This window comes from Pelmatolapia mariae, linkage group LG23 (genome assembly GCF_036321145.2).
Source record: "Pelmatolapia mariae isolate MD_Pm_ZW linkage group LG23, Pm_UMD_F_2, whole genome shotgun sequence".
Classification (NCBI taxonomy): domain Eukaryota; kingdom Metazoa; phylum Chordata; class Actinopteri; order Cichliformes; family Cichlidae; genus Pelmatolapia; species Pelmatolapia mariae.
This window is the reverse complement of record NC_086246.1, coordinates 26,069,053-26,086,958: the sequence shown is the minus strand read 5'-3', so window position 1 is coordinate 26,086,958 and position 17,906 is coordinate 26,069,053. Positions and strand designations below refer to the sequence as shown.

Genomic DNA, 17,906 nt, shown 5'->3' with positions numbered 1-17,906 from the left:
TTGCTGTCTACATGGAAAGAAATGAATATCTAACTATCACATTTGTGCGCAGCAGCCTTCCTGTTCTGTAGGAATATTACCAGAATACAAACTGCTGGCAGCCACCAATGATGTTACCAACAGTTCAATCACCAATTCAATACAATCGGCAGGCAGCCACTGATCTTCTTGGAGATGTGAGGAGGTTGCTGCCCTATTTTTACTTGTGCGACTAAGCTATTAGCTTGCAGTCAATCAATCAAGTGTTTTGATTGATTGATTTTTTCCCACCCCTACCACAGACTGTAACAACGGTTTTGAGAAGCTAATGGAACTTACCAGTAGGTCTGAAAAGAGTGGTTAGGCTATGCCCATCAGTGCAGTCCACCACTGCCATCAGCCTTAGAAGGCAGGGAAGACCAAGGACTGTTTCTATGCCAAACTGGACTTCTCAGTGTCTGATAAACTGGACTTTATGTCACAGAGATTGGTCATTCTTCCAAACCATCTGCCAAGCTGCCAAACCAAAATCCGCATAGCATGACCGCTTTTCACCATCCTTAAACCCGTCTGACAACCACTCCATTTTTATCAGTCCATCCAGTTTTGGATGTGTGGAGGTGAATGTCAGATACCTATGATTTCAGTTTTAGAACCAAATGACCAGATTTATGACAGTTTCTCCATCTTGGGTCTTGACAAAGGAATGCCAGTGTTCTTTATTCACAGAGAGCGCAAGTGGGAGAAGGCATGCTTAAAGCTACTTTGTTGTATCAGTGGACTCATCGGCCATGTGGCGGCCTGATGCAAAGTCGACACTTAGAGAAGTTTCAGTGCTTTCAGGCACACAGTCCTCACCTAGCAGCAGCTCACACTGACTTGCACTGACTGAAGTGTGCACCATTACAAGCACAGCACCATCTGCCTATAGGTCCTGGCAAAGGGTCACAGGCTTGTAAAGTGGCAGCTTTGATCTTCTTATAGTCAAGACTGCAACAAAGAGCTTCTGCCACTTTACAATTTACTCTGTATCAGAGTGGCCTACATCTCCTGTGGATAGTGTAATGTGGTAGCTATCTCATCAAAAGCCTCTGCCTCAGTGTCACAAAAGACTGGGACTCGCTGACTGTATATATCTGACTGTAAATAAAGAAAAGCAGAACAGCTGGCCCTAAGAGAGAAAAATAACAGTACAACTTTAATGAGTCTGATTCTTCTCAACTCATAGCAGTGCTTTGGGGTACACTTAAGTAATCTGCTCTGTATGCGGACAATGAAACTCTGAACTAAGTTTCCTTCCTGAGGTTTAAATCAAAAGCACTAACCTGAAGACAGACTCCTATTGTTGCATCACACACAGTAAGCAGAGAAGCGTTCTGAGGCCGATTGAGCCACTGCACGGCGAGGTGAGTATTACTGATCCACTTCACCATGGTGATATAGAAATCCCTGCAGAGAAGATACAGAGAGGAGACTCGAATTGCGGATTTTACACCTTTCTGTGCCAGCCCGAGCTTATGTTTGTGTGTCGTCACCTGAGCGCGAGCTGATCGGGAGGCTGCATCTCCTGAGTGTGCGTCGCACCAACCAGGTTGACCACCGACAGCTTGACTGTAGGATTGACGTGACCGGCCTGATGGGACGGACACAGAAACATCCCCTAAAATCAGCTTTTTAATTTTATGTACATAAGACGAGACCGTGGTGTTGACATCTATACATAAAAGCAGAGAAAAAGTCTGAATAATTCATTTAAAATGAAAAGACCATGCTATAGATCACAGAGAGAATATGTAAGCTAACACCAAATAAATAACTGTTCATGACTTATTTCCACAAATTCTACTCTTCCACATAGCAGATTTTTGCATCCTCAGTTGTACAATAACTATAGCTGTGGTCTTCAGGTCATAGGATCATTTAAACGGTCAGACATATCATTGGTTGGGGAATTGCTGGTATCACATGTCCAGTGAGAAATTAATTCCCAAAACTCTGAGACAAAACAACAATCAACATATCATCTAAAAAACAGGGAGATAATTTGTTTGTATGAATGTTCAGCCAACTTCCGAGTTTAACGCTTGTGGGTTGAGTGCAAAAGTGTCCATAAGTATTGATGCGTTCAGTATAAATTCAAGATATCACGATGGGAATGACAACACCAATTTCAAAAAAGTTTGGATGCTGTGTCAAACGTGAACAAAAACAGAACACACTGATTGCAGTACTAAAATAGTAACTTTTGCCAGCTCATTAGGTTCATTGGCATCATGTCAGTGACATGATTGGGTATAAAAAGAGCATCTTTAAGAGGTAGAGTTTAACAAATCTGAAAAAACCCTGCATCTACAAACTGTGGAAAGATTTCAGAATAATGTTCCTCTACATAAATGTGACTTTGAATATCTCATCATCTACGGTGCATAATATCATTGAAAAATTCAGAAAATCTGGAGAAATCTCTGTGTGCAAGGACAAAGCCCAAAATCAACACGGATGCCTGTGATCTTCGGGCCCTCGGGCAGCACTGCGTTAACAACAAGCATGATTCTGTCATCGAAAAACTGCACTTTAAGGTAATTACTTACAGTAAAATAATTTAAAATGATTCCACCTGAGCCAGATGTGCAGAGCAGTGACTTACTGCTACTCTGCTAAGCTAAGGTTATTGATCTGGCATTGCCTTTTCCCTCTGGTATATTTAGATTTAGCTGTGTATTAGTTGAAGGATGAAAATACTGCAACGAGCCTTAAAGAAAGCCACTGTCTATTCCTCAGAGCCCAGCCTCACCATTGGATATGGGTACTGTAGGCCTCGGGGGTACGTGCTGCCGGTGAACTGGGGAAGAACCATGTTGGGTACCAGTGTGTCGTTGATGGTGAGGAAGGCCAGTCGTTCTCCATCAGGAGACCACCAGTGAGCCAAATATGAATGTAGAATCTCCTCTGATCAGGAATAAAACACACAAAACCATCTGTAAAACAGCTTCATTTAGATTTTTTTCCTCTCATTCTGTATTTAAAGCAACCTGAGGATCTACTTGCATACATTAAGACAGATAATTGATAGATCTTATGAACCTGCTGGTTTTCCCCACCTGCACTCCTATTCTTTTATTCTTTCATTTTTGCCTTTTCTAGGTCACTTTACGTTATTTAAAATGTAATCCAAAAACTGGTCAAAAGTACACTATTTGATGGAGTTGTGCTCCTCCGCTGTCAGAACATATCAGTCAAATGGCTGCAATCTGAAGTAAAAGCAAATGAAACGGTGAAAATGCACAGCTTTCAGTAAATCTACAAACAAAAATTATTCTGTAATGTTCCCCATCTCTCTCAGACAGCGTTTGTGCTGCTCTCTGTGCAAACTGCACACACTATCACCACATTACTGAATTTGTTTACACAGAGACTTAATGGATCGTAGAGGCTTGTTGTTGATTTTTCATTGCCACTCTGCTGAGTTTGTCTAGTCTGCTCTGCTGCATTTTTAATGCCAAAGACAAATCTTTGAAAAACCGACAATCCACAGTGCACCCTGAAACTGTTTCCTCCACCAACGAGCACACAGCGACTCTCCTGTTTCGCCTTCTGGCATTTAAAGAGAGAATGGCAAAAATTAAAACCACCTGGATTTAAACTTAGCAATTATTAATGTCACAAAGTTTTTATAACTGACTTTCTGAAGGTCTTAAATTTGCATTTTACTAAGAGAAAGTCAGAGAGTAACAAAAAGAGCAGTGAGCCAAATGCAATTTACAAGCACACTGCTAATGGGAGCAATGCCACGTTTCATAAATGGCTGTTTCTGTGTCCATGGATGTGCTTTTTCTCTCTTTATTAGTGGAATATGTCAAAATGAGTAAAAGGAAAAGATCTCATGCTGAAAAATTGTAGTGCACGTTACAAATCTAGTAAAACCACAGCCGCTGTAGCCATACTCCAGCCTCCAGTATAACTGTAATATCCTAAAGGTAAGACACTAGAATGGCTCATTGTTTATGAATAACATATCAAACATTTAACACTGTAAGATAATGATATCTGACCCATTGCAATATGTGTGAATTTTAGTAAATGTTTTAAATTCTTATTGCTTTGCTCGTTATTTATTTGTTATAATCATAGACTGTATATAAAGTTATTTGTTGTCATATTTACCAGCGGAGAGGTTTGCATGCTAACATTACCAGTCCTGTAAAACAACGTCCATCCTGCGATTCAGTGACTTGTAGAACAACTTACAGCAGCCCACAACAGTCAGGTTGAGGTCTGGACTTTGACCGGATCATTGCACCACCTTGATTCTTTTCTTTTTCAGGCACTGTGTTGGAGATTTGCTTTCTGCTTGTATGCTTGTGTTCATTGTCCTGTTGCATGCTTTATCTGTCAGACAGATGTCCTCACATTGAACTCTAGAATACTTTGGTATACAGAGGAGCTCATGTTGGCTAATGTGTGTATCTATGTGAAACCACAACTGAGACTGATGTCATGAGGAATTTAGTCATAAGTAAAGTTCACACATGACTATAACTCATTTACATTCAGTGTCTGTGCAAGATTTAATTTTACAGTAATTCACATTAAGTCAGAGCTGGCATTTATGGTGCATCAGCCCAAAGTGCAGTTTATATATAAAAGTTGCACTTGTGGTGATTAAAGGGCTCATAAAAGATGCAAAGGACTCAACGTTCAGAGTCGATACACTCTGCGGTACACACCTTCGTATAGCCAGTCAGTGAGCCCGTTGAAAATGACTCCCTCCATCCCAGAGGAGGTGATTCTCAGAGAGTTGCTCCTCACGTCTGACTGGTAGTAGATGTTATTCTCAAAGATGTAGATCTGGAGAGGAAGTCGAAGCGACAGCAGACACAAACATGTAAATTTAGTTTGTTTTTCCTCTCTGCCGTTTCTCGTGTGAAGCTGCTTTTTGCTCGTACACTTGATTTGTTTTTCTTTTTGATTTCCTCTCTGATGACGTCTCTTTTTTTTATATATTAAAACCCAGTGTGCAGTGTTTGTTCACCGTATTTCATCAGTGTTTTAATATTTGCATTTGAAGGTACAAACAGGATCCTGCATCTTCACCAATATCCTGAATCTTCCTGAAGTCATTTCCCGCTGCATTTACTTCATTTCCACTGCTCTCTTGTCAAATGTCATTAGCTGCATGGCAGCTCCTCTGGCTAAACTGCACCCTGACCACGTGTAAGCCTTACATACACCTAATGCAGCTATTGTTTTAATAGCTGTATAAATGTTGCAACACTAACACCAACTTAGGAAAAATGGACCAAGAGGTGGAGGGTTCATCAGTGTCGTGAGATCTTTTTTTGTGAAACATTTTTCCATTTCATTGTGTTTTATTTGACTTCTGTTGTATTTCCTATGTGCATTTTTATTTTTCCTGTTTTTTGTAAATTGCAGTGCATTTGACCTTTTAGAGCCACCATAGAAACATCTAAAAGAACTTGCAAAGAAAAGATTAAAGTTGCCCTCAACTCATGGTGCTTAAGAACGACACAAAAGGACAGATTCTTACATGTCTTGTCAAGCGAAAATGCAAAACTTTAAGTAAAAGAGAATTAATCTGGTCTCTAGCTAAGAACAATGAAATAATCTGGCTGTGTTAACCTTCAGAAGTAAGAATGAGCTCTGTTACTTCTCTGAGGACTTGTGCTCCAAGTTTGAAGACTAAAAAAAAACATCAAAGTTTTTATAAAAGATATTTATAAAAAACTTATATGTTATTCTTTTTATATTGCTTTCCAACTACTGATAAAAGGCACTGCACTACATCAGCAGATATTCAAGGTTGTGCTGAAAGCTGCTGCTTGCTTTACAGTGCTGAATTTATTTCTACAGCACAGCGCTAAAATGAAAACAGGTGGCCCAGAGACTTCCTCACTCTACTAATAAGTCTGAAGAAGCACCCCGAGTGTAACATAATGTAAGAATGTGAAATTAACTACAGACGAAAACAGAGAACGTGTAAACACAACCTATCCTGTGGAGCAGATCCCCCTGGAGTGGCTGGGCAGCGTGAATTTATAAAAAGCCGCCGAGGACAGAAGAAAGGAAATGAGAGAAAGCATCACGCTTTAAAAACAGACACGCTCAGCCTTACCAGCTGCTGTCCTTGTCGTCCCCAGGCTGCGTGCTGGAGCACAGCATTGTGGACCTCGGGAGGATTCAGCTCCCTTACCTCCCTGTTAAACACACACACACACAGAAATAAAACAACCTGAATGCCGTCACGTGCAGAGAGCAGGTGATGATGAAAAGTCTAAACCAGCTTACCTTGTGTAGATGTTGTACAATATATAAGATGCGGTGTATGAATATCTGTACATCTGAAATGAGAGAGCAAGCCATCACATAATGCAAACACTGATCCATCACTGATACCAGCCTTGCTGAGCAAAGACAAACCAACTGCAGCGGGAAAACTTCGATATACGTGCTGAAGTCACAGTCGTCTGCAAACATCTCATTATTCTGCTTCCTGTTTGATTGCAATGCTCCAACTAATCTGGTAGTTTTGGCTTTTTTAGCTGGCTGTTTGATACCTTTAATAATTACGTGACTGCTGAATGAGTTCCGAAATCAAATTTGACAGTACATATGTAGCTTAAACCCTGGAGAACCTGAGTGTTCTGTTATTGTTCTGCTTCTTGCATTGGTATAATAAATCCATGTAGCAGAATATGTGTATGTCTTTGATGGTTTTATCGATGTTTCCGTTGCTGTCACTTCCTGTTTTATTTTGGTAAATTCTGTTCTCTGCTTGTGTTCTTATTTTAGGAGCTCGTGGTTGTTCTTGTTTTGAGTATGGTTAATGTTTGAGTTCTTAAGTCATTTTGGGGATGTTTGGTGGTTTTTTTGTTTTGTATTTTTTATCATTCTTGTATTTTTGTTCTGTTTTCTATTTTGGCTTTTGTTCTCCGCTTGCTTTACTTGATAGGTTTGTTTATTCCTTTTGTATTCCCATTGTGTTTCATTCTAATTTTAAACTGCTAACCCAAAAATTTGAGTTACGGACATCATGTTTTTTGTGTGTTTCTGGTAGAAACAGGTTATAACAGTCTTTTTTCAGTGTTAGTTGTTTTGATTTTTCTCTCATTAAGCAGCTTAAAATTCTTCTCTTGCACTTGGCTCTTTTTCTAATAACACACTTAACAAAATCTAGCTCACTGGCAAAATATGCAAGTGTAAAACTTAAGGGTTATAATACACTCCAAGGATTTGTACTTAACTTCTGTTAAATAGGAGGATTTCAGGACACAGCGGTCAAAATAAAAGCAGGCTCTTTTTTACGTACTAACACACATGGCATGTGTTCATGTGGTCATAATGAAAAAAACGATCTTGACGTGTGGAATAGGTGTAACACATCTTTATCAAACGATACCAAGGAAACTGGACGAGGTGTGCTTTACAGATTAATCTGCTTTTCACAGATTGAGGCTGACTGACTGACCTTCGCTATGATGCTTAAAATGATGTATGTTTACAAATGCCTCAGTAAAGTCCTCTTTATCGACCCAATGATGCTATGAACTGACACGTCATCCATTCTGGCTTAAATATCTTGTGTTATTGCACTATTTGTCTTGTGTTTTGCTTTTTCTTACAAATATTGATCATACTGACATTTTGCTCAGCAAAAGCTGTCTCAATCTATCTTCATCAATCTCTCCTTACAGCCCAGATTCCCCTCTTGTCCTCGAGCAGGATTTTTAGAAGCTATTTACAGAATATCTGCATATTCATGAACTACCACTGGCCAGTGGTCTGGCCCCCAGGTTCACTTCAAGTCAATGGGAAACGAATCATGCAAATTTTGGTATACTGTATTTTATCAGAAGCACTGGGGGTACTGCCCCTTTCTGTAGGCTTTGTTCAACAATTTTAAGTTAAGAATAATGTTACCCGATCCATCGATTCCACCCACTCAACAAATGAATGTGGTGAAATAAACTAGGCAAGTGTGAAAAGTGTAGAACCGCCTTTAGCAGCAAAAATTCGAAGTAATTGTTTTCTGCCTGACTTTATCAATCTCTACAATGTTGTGGAGGAATTTTGGTCCATTCATCTTTACAATGTTGCTTCGGTTCAATGGAGTTTGCAAGGTTTCATTTATGCACAGCTCTCTTAAGGATATCAGATCAAAGGATTTCAATCAGGTTGAAGCCTGAAGTTTGACTGGTCACTACAGCATCTTGAATTTTTTTTCACCTATTGTTTTTTGTCGCTGTGCTTGGGACCTGTTGCATGACTGAGTTTGGTCCAAGCTTTAGCTGATCAACTTGGCATACGTGTTGTTCAGGGTCGACTCAATGACTGCAAGCTGTCCAGGTCCTGTAGCTGCAAAACAAGCCCAAATCAACACCCCACCACCGCGTGCTGACAGATGGTATGAGGTATTTGTGCTGATGTTGGGTCTAGTTTTGTGCATTATCATCAAACAACTCCACTTTGATCTCATCTGTCCAAAGAACATTGTTATGGAAGTCTTGTGGTTTGTTCAGATGTAGCTTTGCAGACCTAAGCTGTGTTGCCATGTTCTTTTTATAGAGAGGTTTTTTTCAGGCAATCCTCCCAAACAAGCCACACTTGTTCAGTCTTTTTTAATTGTACTCTTGTGAAATTTAACATTTAACATGCTAATTTAGGCCTGTAGAGTCTGAGATGTAGTTCTTGGGTTTTTGGCAGTTTTTCTGAGTATGCAAAATGCCAAAAGTTCTGCTTTTATAGAGGTGCTCATACTTGCTGATCATCAACTAATCAAGTCCATTTGATTGGCAGCATCAGGGTGCTATTTACCCATTAATTACACTGGAAGCAGTGAGAATGGACTTAAACTATACAGCCAAAAGTATTAGTTTGTTTGTCTTCAAACATGTATGAACGTGAGTGACGCCCCATTCTTAATCCATAGGGTTTGATAGGTCAGTCCACCATTTGCAGCTATAACAGCTTCAGCTCTTCTGGGAATTTTTGACCGGTTCTTCCAGAAGCACATTTGTGACATCAGTCCATGTCTTTGTGGACCTTGATTTGTGCACTGGTGTGCATGCTGCTAAAAGAAGGGGCCAACCCTAAACTGTTGCCACAAAGTTGGGGGCATGAAATTGTCACAAAAACACATAAAAATGCAAATTTGACAACTTGAACAAGGAAAGTACTAAATGTCTTTTCACTCTTTGTTACAACATTTTAGATACCACTTCACATCATGTGGCACATTTATAAATGCCGACTGTAAAGCAGTGGAGGCTCAGGTTGTTAAATGTTTGCTTTTAAACTGTAACACCGGCAGTTCGACTCCTAGTCCAGATCTCTCTCCTGACACTTATCTTTTGTGTTTTTGGCCCTCAAATCCATGGTATCACCTAAAAACTGCTTGCTCTTGAGGTAGGATTTTAAAATTCTCAAATACTGGAAAAATACAGGAGATTATCATGTTGTTTGTGTAATTTTGGCCCTTTAAAGTTGCATGAAGGATTTAATTCACTGGAAACCACAAACCACACTTTAGGTTTTCTGATTTAATGTCCCCCAAAAGTGCCTTTAAAGTCAGAAGACTCCTCTTACAGCACCATGTATCTGAATATATTAAGTATGCCCTCACTATGTAATACAAAATTAATATAAATATTGGAATATTAACTAAGGAATAAAACAAACTTGAACTGGAAGAAATTCAACTGAGTGCAACTAAAAACCTCAGGAAGAGGCTTTAATTGTACTTAAGGGGATATCATGTTGCAGTAGATGGTAAACAGGGGTGCAGTCAGTGGAGGGTATATTAAAAACGTAAAGCTCATTGAAAATAAAGCTGTTTACATGTTTCTATATAAACAGAAGATGTTCCAAGGTGTGCTTTTTTTTTATGGTAACAAACACCGATCCATCCTGCTGAGAGGCCCTTAAACTGGTGTTGCAGACCCCAGTGCAGGATGTACAAACATCCACCTCAGAGTTTTTCAGTTGCTGCAGACTTTCTAAAGCCTGGATGCATCGGTTTGCAAACAAATCTAAAAATCAATGGAAAACCTGTGAGGGGAGGAGAGCCTCGTGGTGGATGACTGACCGCTAACAAACAGAAAAACACAAAAAATACTGAGAGACAGAGTGAAAATGCACAGGAAAGGCAGAGGCACACAGCCTCACAGCAAATAAACACACACCTGCTCAGCACAGGTGCTGCTCTTTATATTCACAGAGAAACGGTGGGTACGTGCAGCGCGGTAAGTATTGTGTTTTGCAATCAGCTGGTGTATGCTCAGTCCAAAGTGAATGCTTTTAATTTATGTCGCTTTCATTTTTTTATGGGTTTGAAAAGCAGTTTGTCTGAGAACAAAACAGCATGATTAGGAATAAAAACATCAGGTTGCTGCGTGCATATAAGTGAATGAAAGCAGCCTCGGTATTTCACAGCACAGTGTCAGTACCGTGCTGGCTGGAAATGAAACAAAAGGTTTGTGACAGTGAGGATGAACTCCTGCCGCAGGGTGTGTGCTCACGAGGAAGCAAATAAAAATGCACCATCTGTTCTGTTTGCTCTTTTTATGTGATGTTCAGGGGATTTTGATTTATCATAGTGGGTTGTGGATGCATTTTAATGTAAAACTCACCCGTTTGACGTCATAGGCAAAGAGCGCATACTTTAGATCTGCAGACAGGGAGTACTTTGCCACTTTGAAAGATACCTGATTGAAAAAAAAGAAATAGATGAAGAGGAGAAGATTTTTTTAATGTTTTTTGCTCAGTCCACATTTATAACAAGCAAGCAAACAATAACAAAAAGCGCTCAAGCACTCAGGAGGCAGGAGTGGACAACTGGTAGGAGTGGGGCGACAAAAATTGATTGAGCACTGGTATTGTGTGGCAATATTGCATCCTTAGTTACCAAGTGTTAATAGATAAACTTCCTCCTAAATAGATTAAGTTCTGTATTTGCTTTTTTTAGCTTAAACATAAGTTCCATAGGGCAGATCTATATTTCGCCATTTGACCCGACTCTCCACTTGCTTCATCTCCACAACTGCCAGGCTGCTGTCCTACTTCCTACCAATGTTGGGACTCTGCTCTTATTGTGATGCTTCACTGAAGTCTACAACGCTTCACCTCTTTCCCATTTTGTCATGTTACAGCTGTATTCCAAAATGGATTCAATTCATTTTGTACCTCAAAATTCCAATCACAATACCCCAGAATGACAAAGTTACAAAAGTTAGCATGAAATTTTCTGCAACTTTATTCAAAATAAAAAACAAAATTTCAATATGTATATAGGTATTCAAGACTTTTGATGCTACAAGCTTGGCACACCTATTTTTGGGAAGTTTCTCCCATTCTTCTTTGCACAACCTCCCAAACTCTATCAGCCAAACACGCACAGCCGTTTTCAGACCTCTGCCAACACAATCAGACCAGGTTAAGAAGGTCATCTTTATGGACTTTACTGTGCCACTGGAAGAAGGCTGTGATGAGGCTCAGGAAAGGAAAACCCTAAAATAAATAAATACCAAGACATCATCAAAGAGTGCAGACAGAGAGGGTGGCAAGTACAGCTGTTTTCTGTAGAAGTGGGGTAAAAAGGGAATGAATGGAAGACAGCCGTGTGCAGGATTAGGGAAGCAGCAGAAAGAGCCTCTTGCTGGTAACAAAGGGAGGAGAAGGGCTGGAAGAATTAAGTTGCTGAGTGCTGAGCCACCAACAGGAGGGTGTTGGGTGTTATGGTCAAGCGTCAAAACACCCGAAGAAGGTTGGGCACCCTCTGACGACATCAGAGTGTCTCCAGTTGTGGGATCTTTGGATATATCAAGCAAGATGACAATTATTGCAAACCTTCGCCAATCTGCCAAGAGCCGCAGTCAGTCCGAGTTGGAGAACGATTGTTAGGGGTCAGACTGCCTCTCACCAAACGACCCGTGCAATTATCCTGTGCTAAAGATGGGTCACACATAGACCGAGAGTCTTGCTTTGCTTAAACTCTGGGTGACCAGTTAGTCGCCACAACTACTTCCTGTGTCCAGCAACAAAAAAAATATCAATGCAATCATCGTGTAATTCTGATTTTTCCTAGTTGAGGTAAAATCTGGAGGTTGCTGTCCTATTTTCACCCCAGCTTTTTTCCAGGTTTTGCCCCAGGACAATGATGAAAAAAAAAGGAAAGAAAACTAATGCAGCAGGCAGAAGCTAATGTGGCAGATAAAGGTCACAAAACCACACGGGAACCTCAGCAGGTTGTGACATTTCTGGTATACGAAGTGGTAGACCGACATTTTATAGACAGCATTTCAAAATTGTGCAGAGTCTGAATAATTAGGCAGGCTTAAAAAAAAATTTAAAAAAAAATTTAAACAGCATGCATCATTTCTAGTGCCACCTTTTGGCTTATTTGTCGTTTTTGCAATTATTTGCAAAAAATGAGGTGCACAGCTGACCAATGGAAGCTGTGCAGCCAGACAGGCCAGTGCTCGGTTTAGATGCTGAAGCTGTTTGTCTATGCAGCTACCGAGCATGGGTCAAGACTATGACTTCTCATTACCGAGGCCACCTCTGTCTTTTGATTTCATCATGGAGCTACTCATTTAAGCATGTTGATGTAGAAACATGCTTCCCGGTGACAGCGCGGCTGAGAATAAATGGTTTATGATTGTGATGATAGAGCACCAACAGGATTATAATGATGCAATTAGAAAGCAGCCAATTTAGCCCTGCACTGGAATAATTTAAAATTCCTGGAAGTAATACATGTGTGACAACTCATGATGAATGTTCATTTGTGTGCTCGCATCAGGTTTTAGAGAATTATCTAAAATTATATTTCACATGTCAAATCCTCTTTTCCAGGTAAGTTGAGGTGAGGATCAACCTTAAAGCTAGAGTTTGTCCGCAGTGCAGACAGTCGGGCAACCAGCGTCTTCACCAGGAAGCTACTGTATTTTTATTGTGCAGATAAAGCAGGGATGAGGCTTGTTTCCTGCAGCCTCTGGGGACCCAGCAGCCAGACAGTAGAAGAGAAAGCTTTGTGATGAGGACTAGACAGAAGTAAGATCGCAAGGCCACTGTCCAATTTACTGTGCCAGTTCTGTAATTCTGTTTTCTTTAAGTCCTAAAAGATGATATTTGTGTTTTAACGTGTGCATGATTAGAGGTGGAGTAATCAAACTTTCTACAGAGGTACATCTTTGACCCCTGAAGGCTTTCATCTACATCTGATATTAAGATGGTATCATTCTGCATAGCAACCACCTACCATTAGGCTAAAATGTGCCATTTATAGTCTTTTAAAAACCATTATATCATTTTAATTTTACAACATTAACATCTAATTTATATCCACAAAACTTGAATATTAGGTCCTTATCTAAATCAGATATTACAAACCCTACCAACATACTAAAATTACCCATTTGTAGCTTATATCATTTCAAATTAATGAAATGATCTTATTTATGTCCACAAAACTTAACTATTAGGTCCTTATCTATATCAAATCTTATAATATAATCATGTTCCCTAGAAACCACCTACCCTTTATTTCCTTTATGCACCTATGACACCTTCTAAAAGTGTCATATCATTGAAAGTTCATGATATTATCTCATTTATATCCACAAAACTTGCATGGTATGTCATCATGTTACCTGTCAAACACCTACCTAATGACACAAATGACCCATTTGAAGTGTCTATGTCTTACCTTTGTTATGTTATGTTTACTCTTTTTAGCAGTGTTTTTTCACCTCCCGTTTTACCTTCAAAAAGGCATCGTATAATTTTCCTTTCACAACAGTAGCGTCTCATTTACATACACTAGTATGTCTTGTATATTCACACATCACATTCCTTGGCAATCACCTAACAGTGAAGTAAAATGGCATTTATAGAATATAACAGGTCAGGCGCATGGGTGTGTATTGGAATATTAATATATATTATAATATATTGGATATTAATAGAAACTATGTTTAAATAAAGAAAGTGTAAAAACACTCACAAATATGCTGTTGCTGAGGAGAACGTGTGTGTCATTCAGGACAAAGTCAAACTTGATGACATCTCCGTCTCGGTTCCTGTAAACCACCTGTGAATCTGATAATGGAGAGAAAAATACGTAAGACATAAAAGAGCCAGGAAAACTTGTTTTTTTTAAAAAACAGTACACTCAGAATTAGATACAGACCACAAGATACCACAATAAAGCCCAAGTTCAGTTCATGTGATTGCCTATTATCTTGCTAAAAAAAAGTTTAAATTACCATAAAAATTTAGACTCAATATGTGGAGGGTTCCAGACAAAGTGCAGAACCAAGACAGCAAGAACATGTGGACAAGAAGACAAGTGATGAGGGGTAAGACCAAACCTCTTCATGTACCATCAAAAGATAAAGGACGAGGCTGACTTCAAGAAGTCCTACCAGTGGCAAGAAAAGGCCAAGTGTTCTGATCATGGCTGCAAACTCATGCCCTGAGCACAGTAAGTGTCACAGAGGCAGCACTGAAGGTGCACGTGTGCAAAGAAGCTCTGGGACAGTCCAGCTCCTCATGACAGTAATTGTGTAATAGTGTACAGGAACATTTGTGCTGGTTAAAAGCTCACAAGTCCCACTGGGACACTCCACTCCAGGGCTCAAGTCCTGTGGGACCTCAAGTTCCAGACAGATAAGCTGCTGCTGGCCAACCAGCCAGAGAAAGATACGTCAGACACGGGAGAAGAAAAAGGCAGTTTTTATAAATGTGGCTGTCCCAGCTGACGGCATCGGGAAGGAGTATGAGAAGATGTTCAGTGAAAAATAATAATTTGCTCACCTCTGTCGCCTGATCCCAGGTTGAATACTTAGTTCAGACATTTTACAAGTTTAAAAAAGACGTTGACTGAACTTCTAGTCTTGCAGACTTTCTTGGATCGTTAGTGTACAGAGGACTAAAATGTACATTTTCCATGTATTCATTACTCTGTAAAGAACCAGCGCTTCATTCAAAATGCATTAAAGACAAAGTTTCCCTCAGAAGTTTGCTGGTTGATGACGATTTTGTGCCCTTAAAGTGGACTTCTGTGTTCTGTGGCTGAGATGACCATGGAGTCAAAACAGGACGGCAACCTCTTCGAAACTAGGAAAACAAAAATAGTGGTTGTCTGAGAGTGTGCAACACATTCACCCTCTGAATAGGTGCATACTTCACTTTGTGAGAGGCAACCTGTCTCCAAACAATCGTCATTCAACTCTGACTGCAACGACTGCTTGCAATCCCTCTCAGACGCACTGGTGAAGGTTTGTAAATAACCATCTAACCTATAAACACAGACTGCCAACATGTTGCAATCAGTCTGAGTGCAACTCTGCACTACATATAACTACATATATCATATAACTACATATATAACAATCAAGTAAATTTCCCTTGATCAGATTCCATTAATTTTAACATTTTACTTCTTCTGTGACAAAATCTCACAAAAATATTACATGTAATTAAATGAGTTCAAGTCAGCAATTTGGGGCATAATTTTTTTGAGTTTATGAGATTCTGGTTGACCTTCTGTCTATGTAGACAGTAGCAGATTTGCAAATTTCCCCAGTTTATTACAATTAATAGCTGTAATGCCACAAACAGTACTGCCAATTTTCAAGAATTGAACTCCCAACTTGAACAACTTAACTTCCCAACTTGAGGCACCAAAGTAATTATCAAGACAGCAACTGCCTCTGAGTGGTAGCTGACCTGGTCCCTATCTTCTACATCCGGAATAAAATTTAATTTAAAATTTACTTTAATCGATCATTTGAGTTTTGACAAGTCACAAGTTTAAATGATGATAACCGTGTTTTACTTTAATGGAGAGATGAAGTGAACTGATGACAGCCTGAATTAATATAGAATTAAAAAAAACTCTTACTCAAAGTTTCTTTAGTCTGTTTCAGTCATAATAAAAATGGTTTTAACTTCTGATTTGAATTTCTTGAAAAATCACTCTGCTTCACATGGTAACCACACTGAATCAGAAGCAGCTGTGCCTCCCTCGCCTTCCCTCTTCACAAGCTCCTGAAACTCATTTAGAGTGAATTTGTGGCTGATTGCAGGAGCGGCAATCACTCAGTCACTACTATACGAGCAGAGGCAGCTTTCCGGCTGAATGTGCTCTAATGCAGCGTAAAAAAGCTAATGTGCATTCACATTGTTAGAGAAGACAAACACATGAATAGATGCAACCATTTTTAGCATAAATACGTAATATTGCTGGTTTGATCCAACTGCAAGTGGCTACAATTATCTCTGTTTTTTGAAAAGAAAAATGCCAAAGCTGGAAAATGAACACACCGTGCAGCTACATTGAACTCACCTTTAACATACAGACTAGAGGAGCTGGATCATTTTTTCAACCACTGACTTTCTGATTAGTTGATGATCTGCTCTATTTACTGAGCCCCTGCTGCTCACCTCTTCGTTTTGGTGCTGGAAACTTACTGCTTTTGTTACCTCTTTGTTACTCATAGTGGGCAAAGATGGGCCTGAAAACACCTATGACAAAAAAACCCACACTTTTAACAACTTGCTGTGGATCACTCAGTAGCATTTAGCACGCAAACAACCAGATATTTTCCCCATGAAGTCAAATTCAGTATTTAAATGGTCTGATATGTAGTGAATTATATATATATACAACTTGCATGACATGTTTCACCTGATAATGACTAAAAAGTAATTTATAAAGATATTTTAGAGCTTATCGTTTAAAAATATATATACCAACAGCGCTAGGAGTCACTGGTCATCACTGACCTTCCCCTTGTCCTTTTAAATTTTAGAGAAAGAAGAAAATGGCAGGAGTTCATATATATTCAAGAAGAAGAGCTTTGAGAACAACCCCTCATTACGACTATTCTCCATGTTGAATTAGAGGCTAGTTTCCTGCATCACAAAAACCCAGCAGCGATGACGTCAAAGGTCTGCCTGACTCTAATCTCCAAAAGAAACCATCTTAACAGCCATCCACTTTTTAAACTGCTTATACAATTCAGGACTGCAAGGGGGCTGGAGCCTATCCCAGCTGTCATGGGGCGAGAGGCAGGGTACACTGTGGACAGATAACCTGTCTGTCACAGGGCTAAAACAGAGAGATAAAAACCATTCATGTTCTCAGCCAATTTAGAATCTCCAGTTAACCTAACATGTACATCTTTGGAGTGTGGGAGGAAGCCAGAAGACCCAGAAAATTCCCATGCACACTCGATGTAGACAGGATCCAGTTGGTGAGTAGATTGGAGCCCAGGACCTTATTGGTGTGAAGTAATCGTGCTCACCACTCCACCACCATATTGGCCAACATCTAAATATGAGGAAGCAAATAAGACTTGGCTGGCAGTTACCAACAGTTGGAATCCACCCCCAGCTGCCCCAGAAGTTCAAGTAAGTACAGTACAAGTACAAATACAAGTACAAATAAAATCTACCTGAACAAAACAAACAGAGCTACCTTGTGGTGATGCCCGTAATTTTGCATAAATTTAAACTTTAAAGGGTACACTGTGTAATATCTCACCACTAGATGACAGAAAATTGCAATGTGCATTCAAAATGTGTGTTTTATTAACCCTTCCATTTCAAATTGAAAACGTAAAAGTGTGTGGGAAACACTTTGTAATGCTGATAAGGTGTACTACATATATGTGTCTGGTTTCTAGCCACATATATAAAGTGTGATTAGCGGAAAATGGCGATGTTCATCTCCACAAACCTACATATTTTGAATGGATTAATTCTGAGTTTATGAGAATGAATCAGTTTGCTGGAAGATGCAATGAAATACTCATCAGTGTATATTTAGGTTTAGGTATATAGGGTTTTTTTTAATATTAAATAACCTAAAAAAATATTTACTGTAACTTTTTGAAGTGAAACAT

The 17,906-nt window shown here is 39.5% G+C and overlaps 1 protein-coding gene across 1 annotated transcript in view; it reads right to left on the bottom strand.

Annotated features, from left to right (window-relative positions):
- LOC134620044 (inactive dipeptidyl peptidase 10-like) overlaps positions 1 to 17,906 on the bottom strand; it is a 74,977-nt gene that overhangs the window by 28,856 nt on the left and 28,215 nt on the right. Inside the window, exons 4-11 of the mRNA XM_063465941.1 lie at positions 14,000 to 14,094; positions 10,626 to 10,700; positions 6,286 to 6,338; positions 6,113 to 6,194; positions 4,707 to 4,827; positions 2,774 to 2,928; positions 1,515 to 1,612; positions 1,305 to 1,428 (exon numbers count right to left, since the gene is read on the bottom strand). Coding sequence (XP_063322011.1) covers positions 1,305 to 1,428; positions 1,515 to 1,612; positions 2,774 to 2,928; positions 4,707 to 4,827; positions 6,113 to 6,194; positions 6,286 to 6,338; positions 10,626 to 10,700; positions 14,000 to 14,094 — 803 coding nt within the window. The remainder of the gene's footprint in view (positions 1 to 1,304; positions 1,429 to 1,514; positions 1,613 to 2,773; positions 2,929 to 4,706; positions 4,828 to 6,112; positions 6,195 to 6,285; positions 6,339 to 10,625; positions 10,701 to 13,999; positions 14,095 to 17,906) is intronic.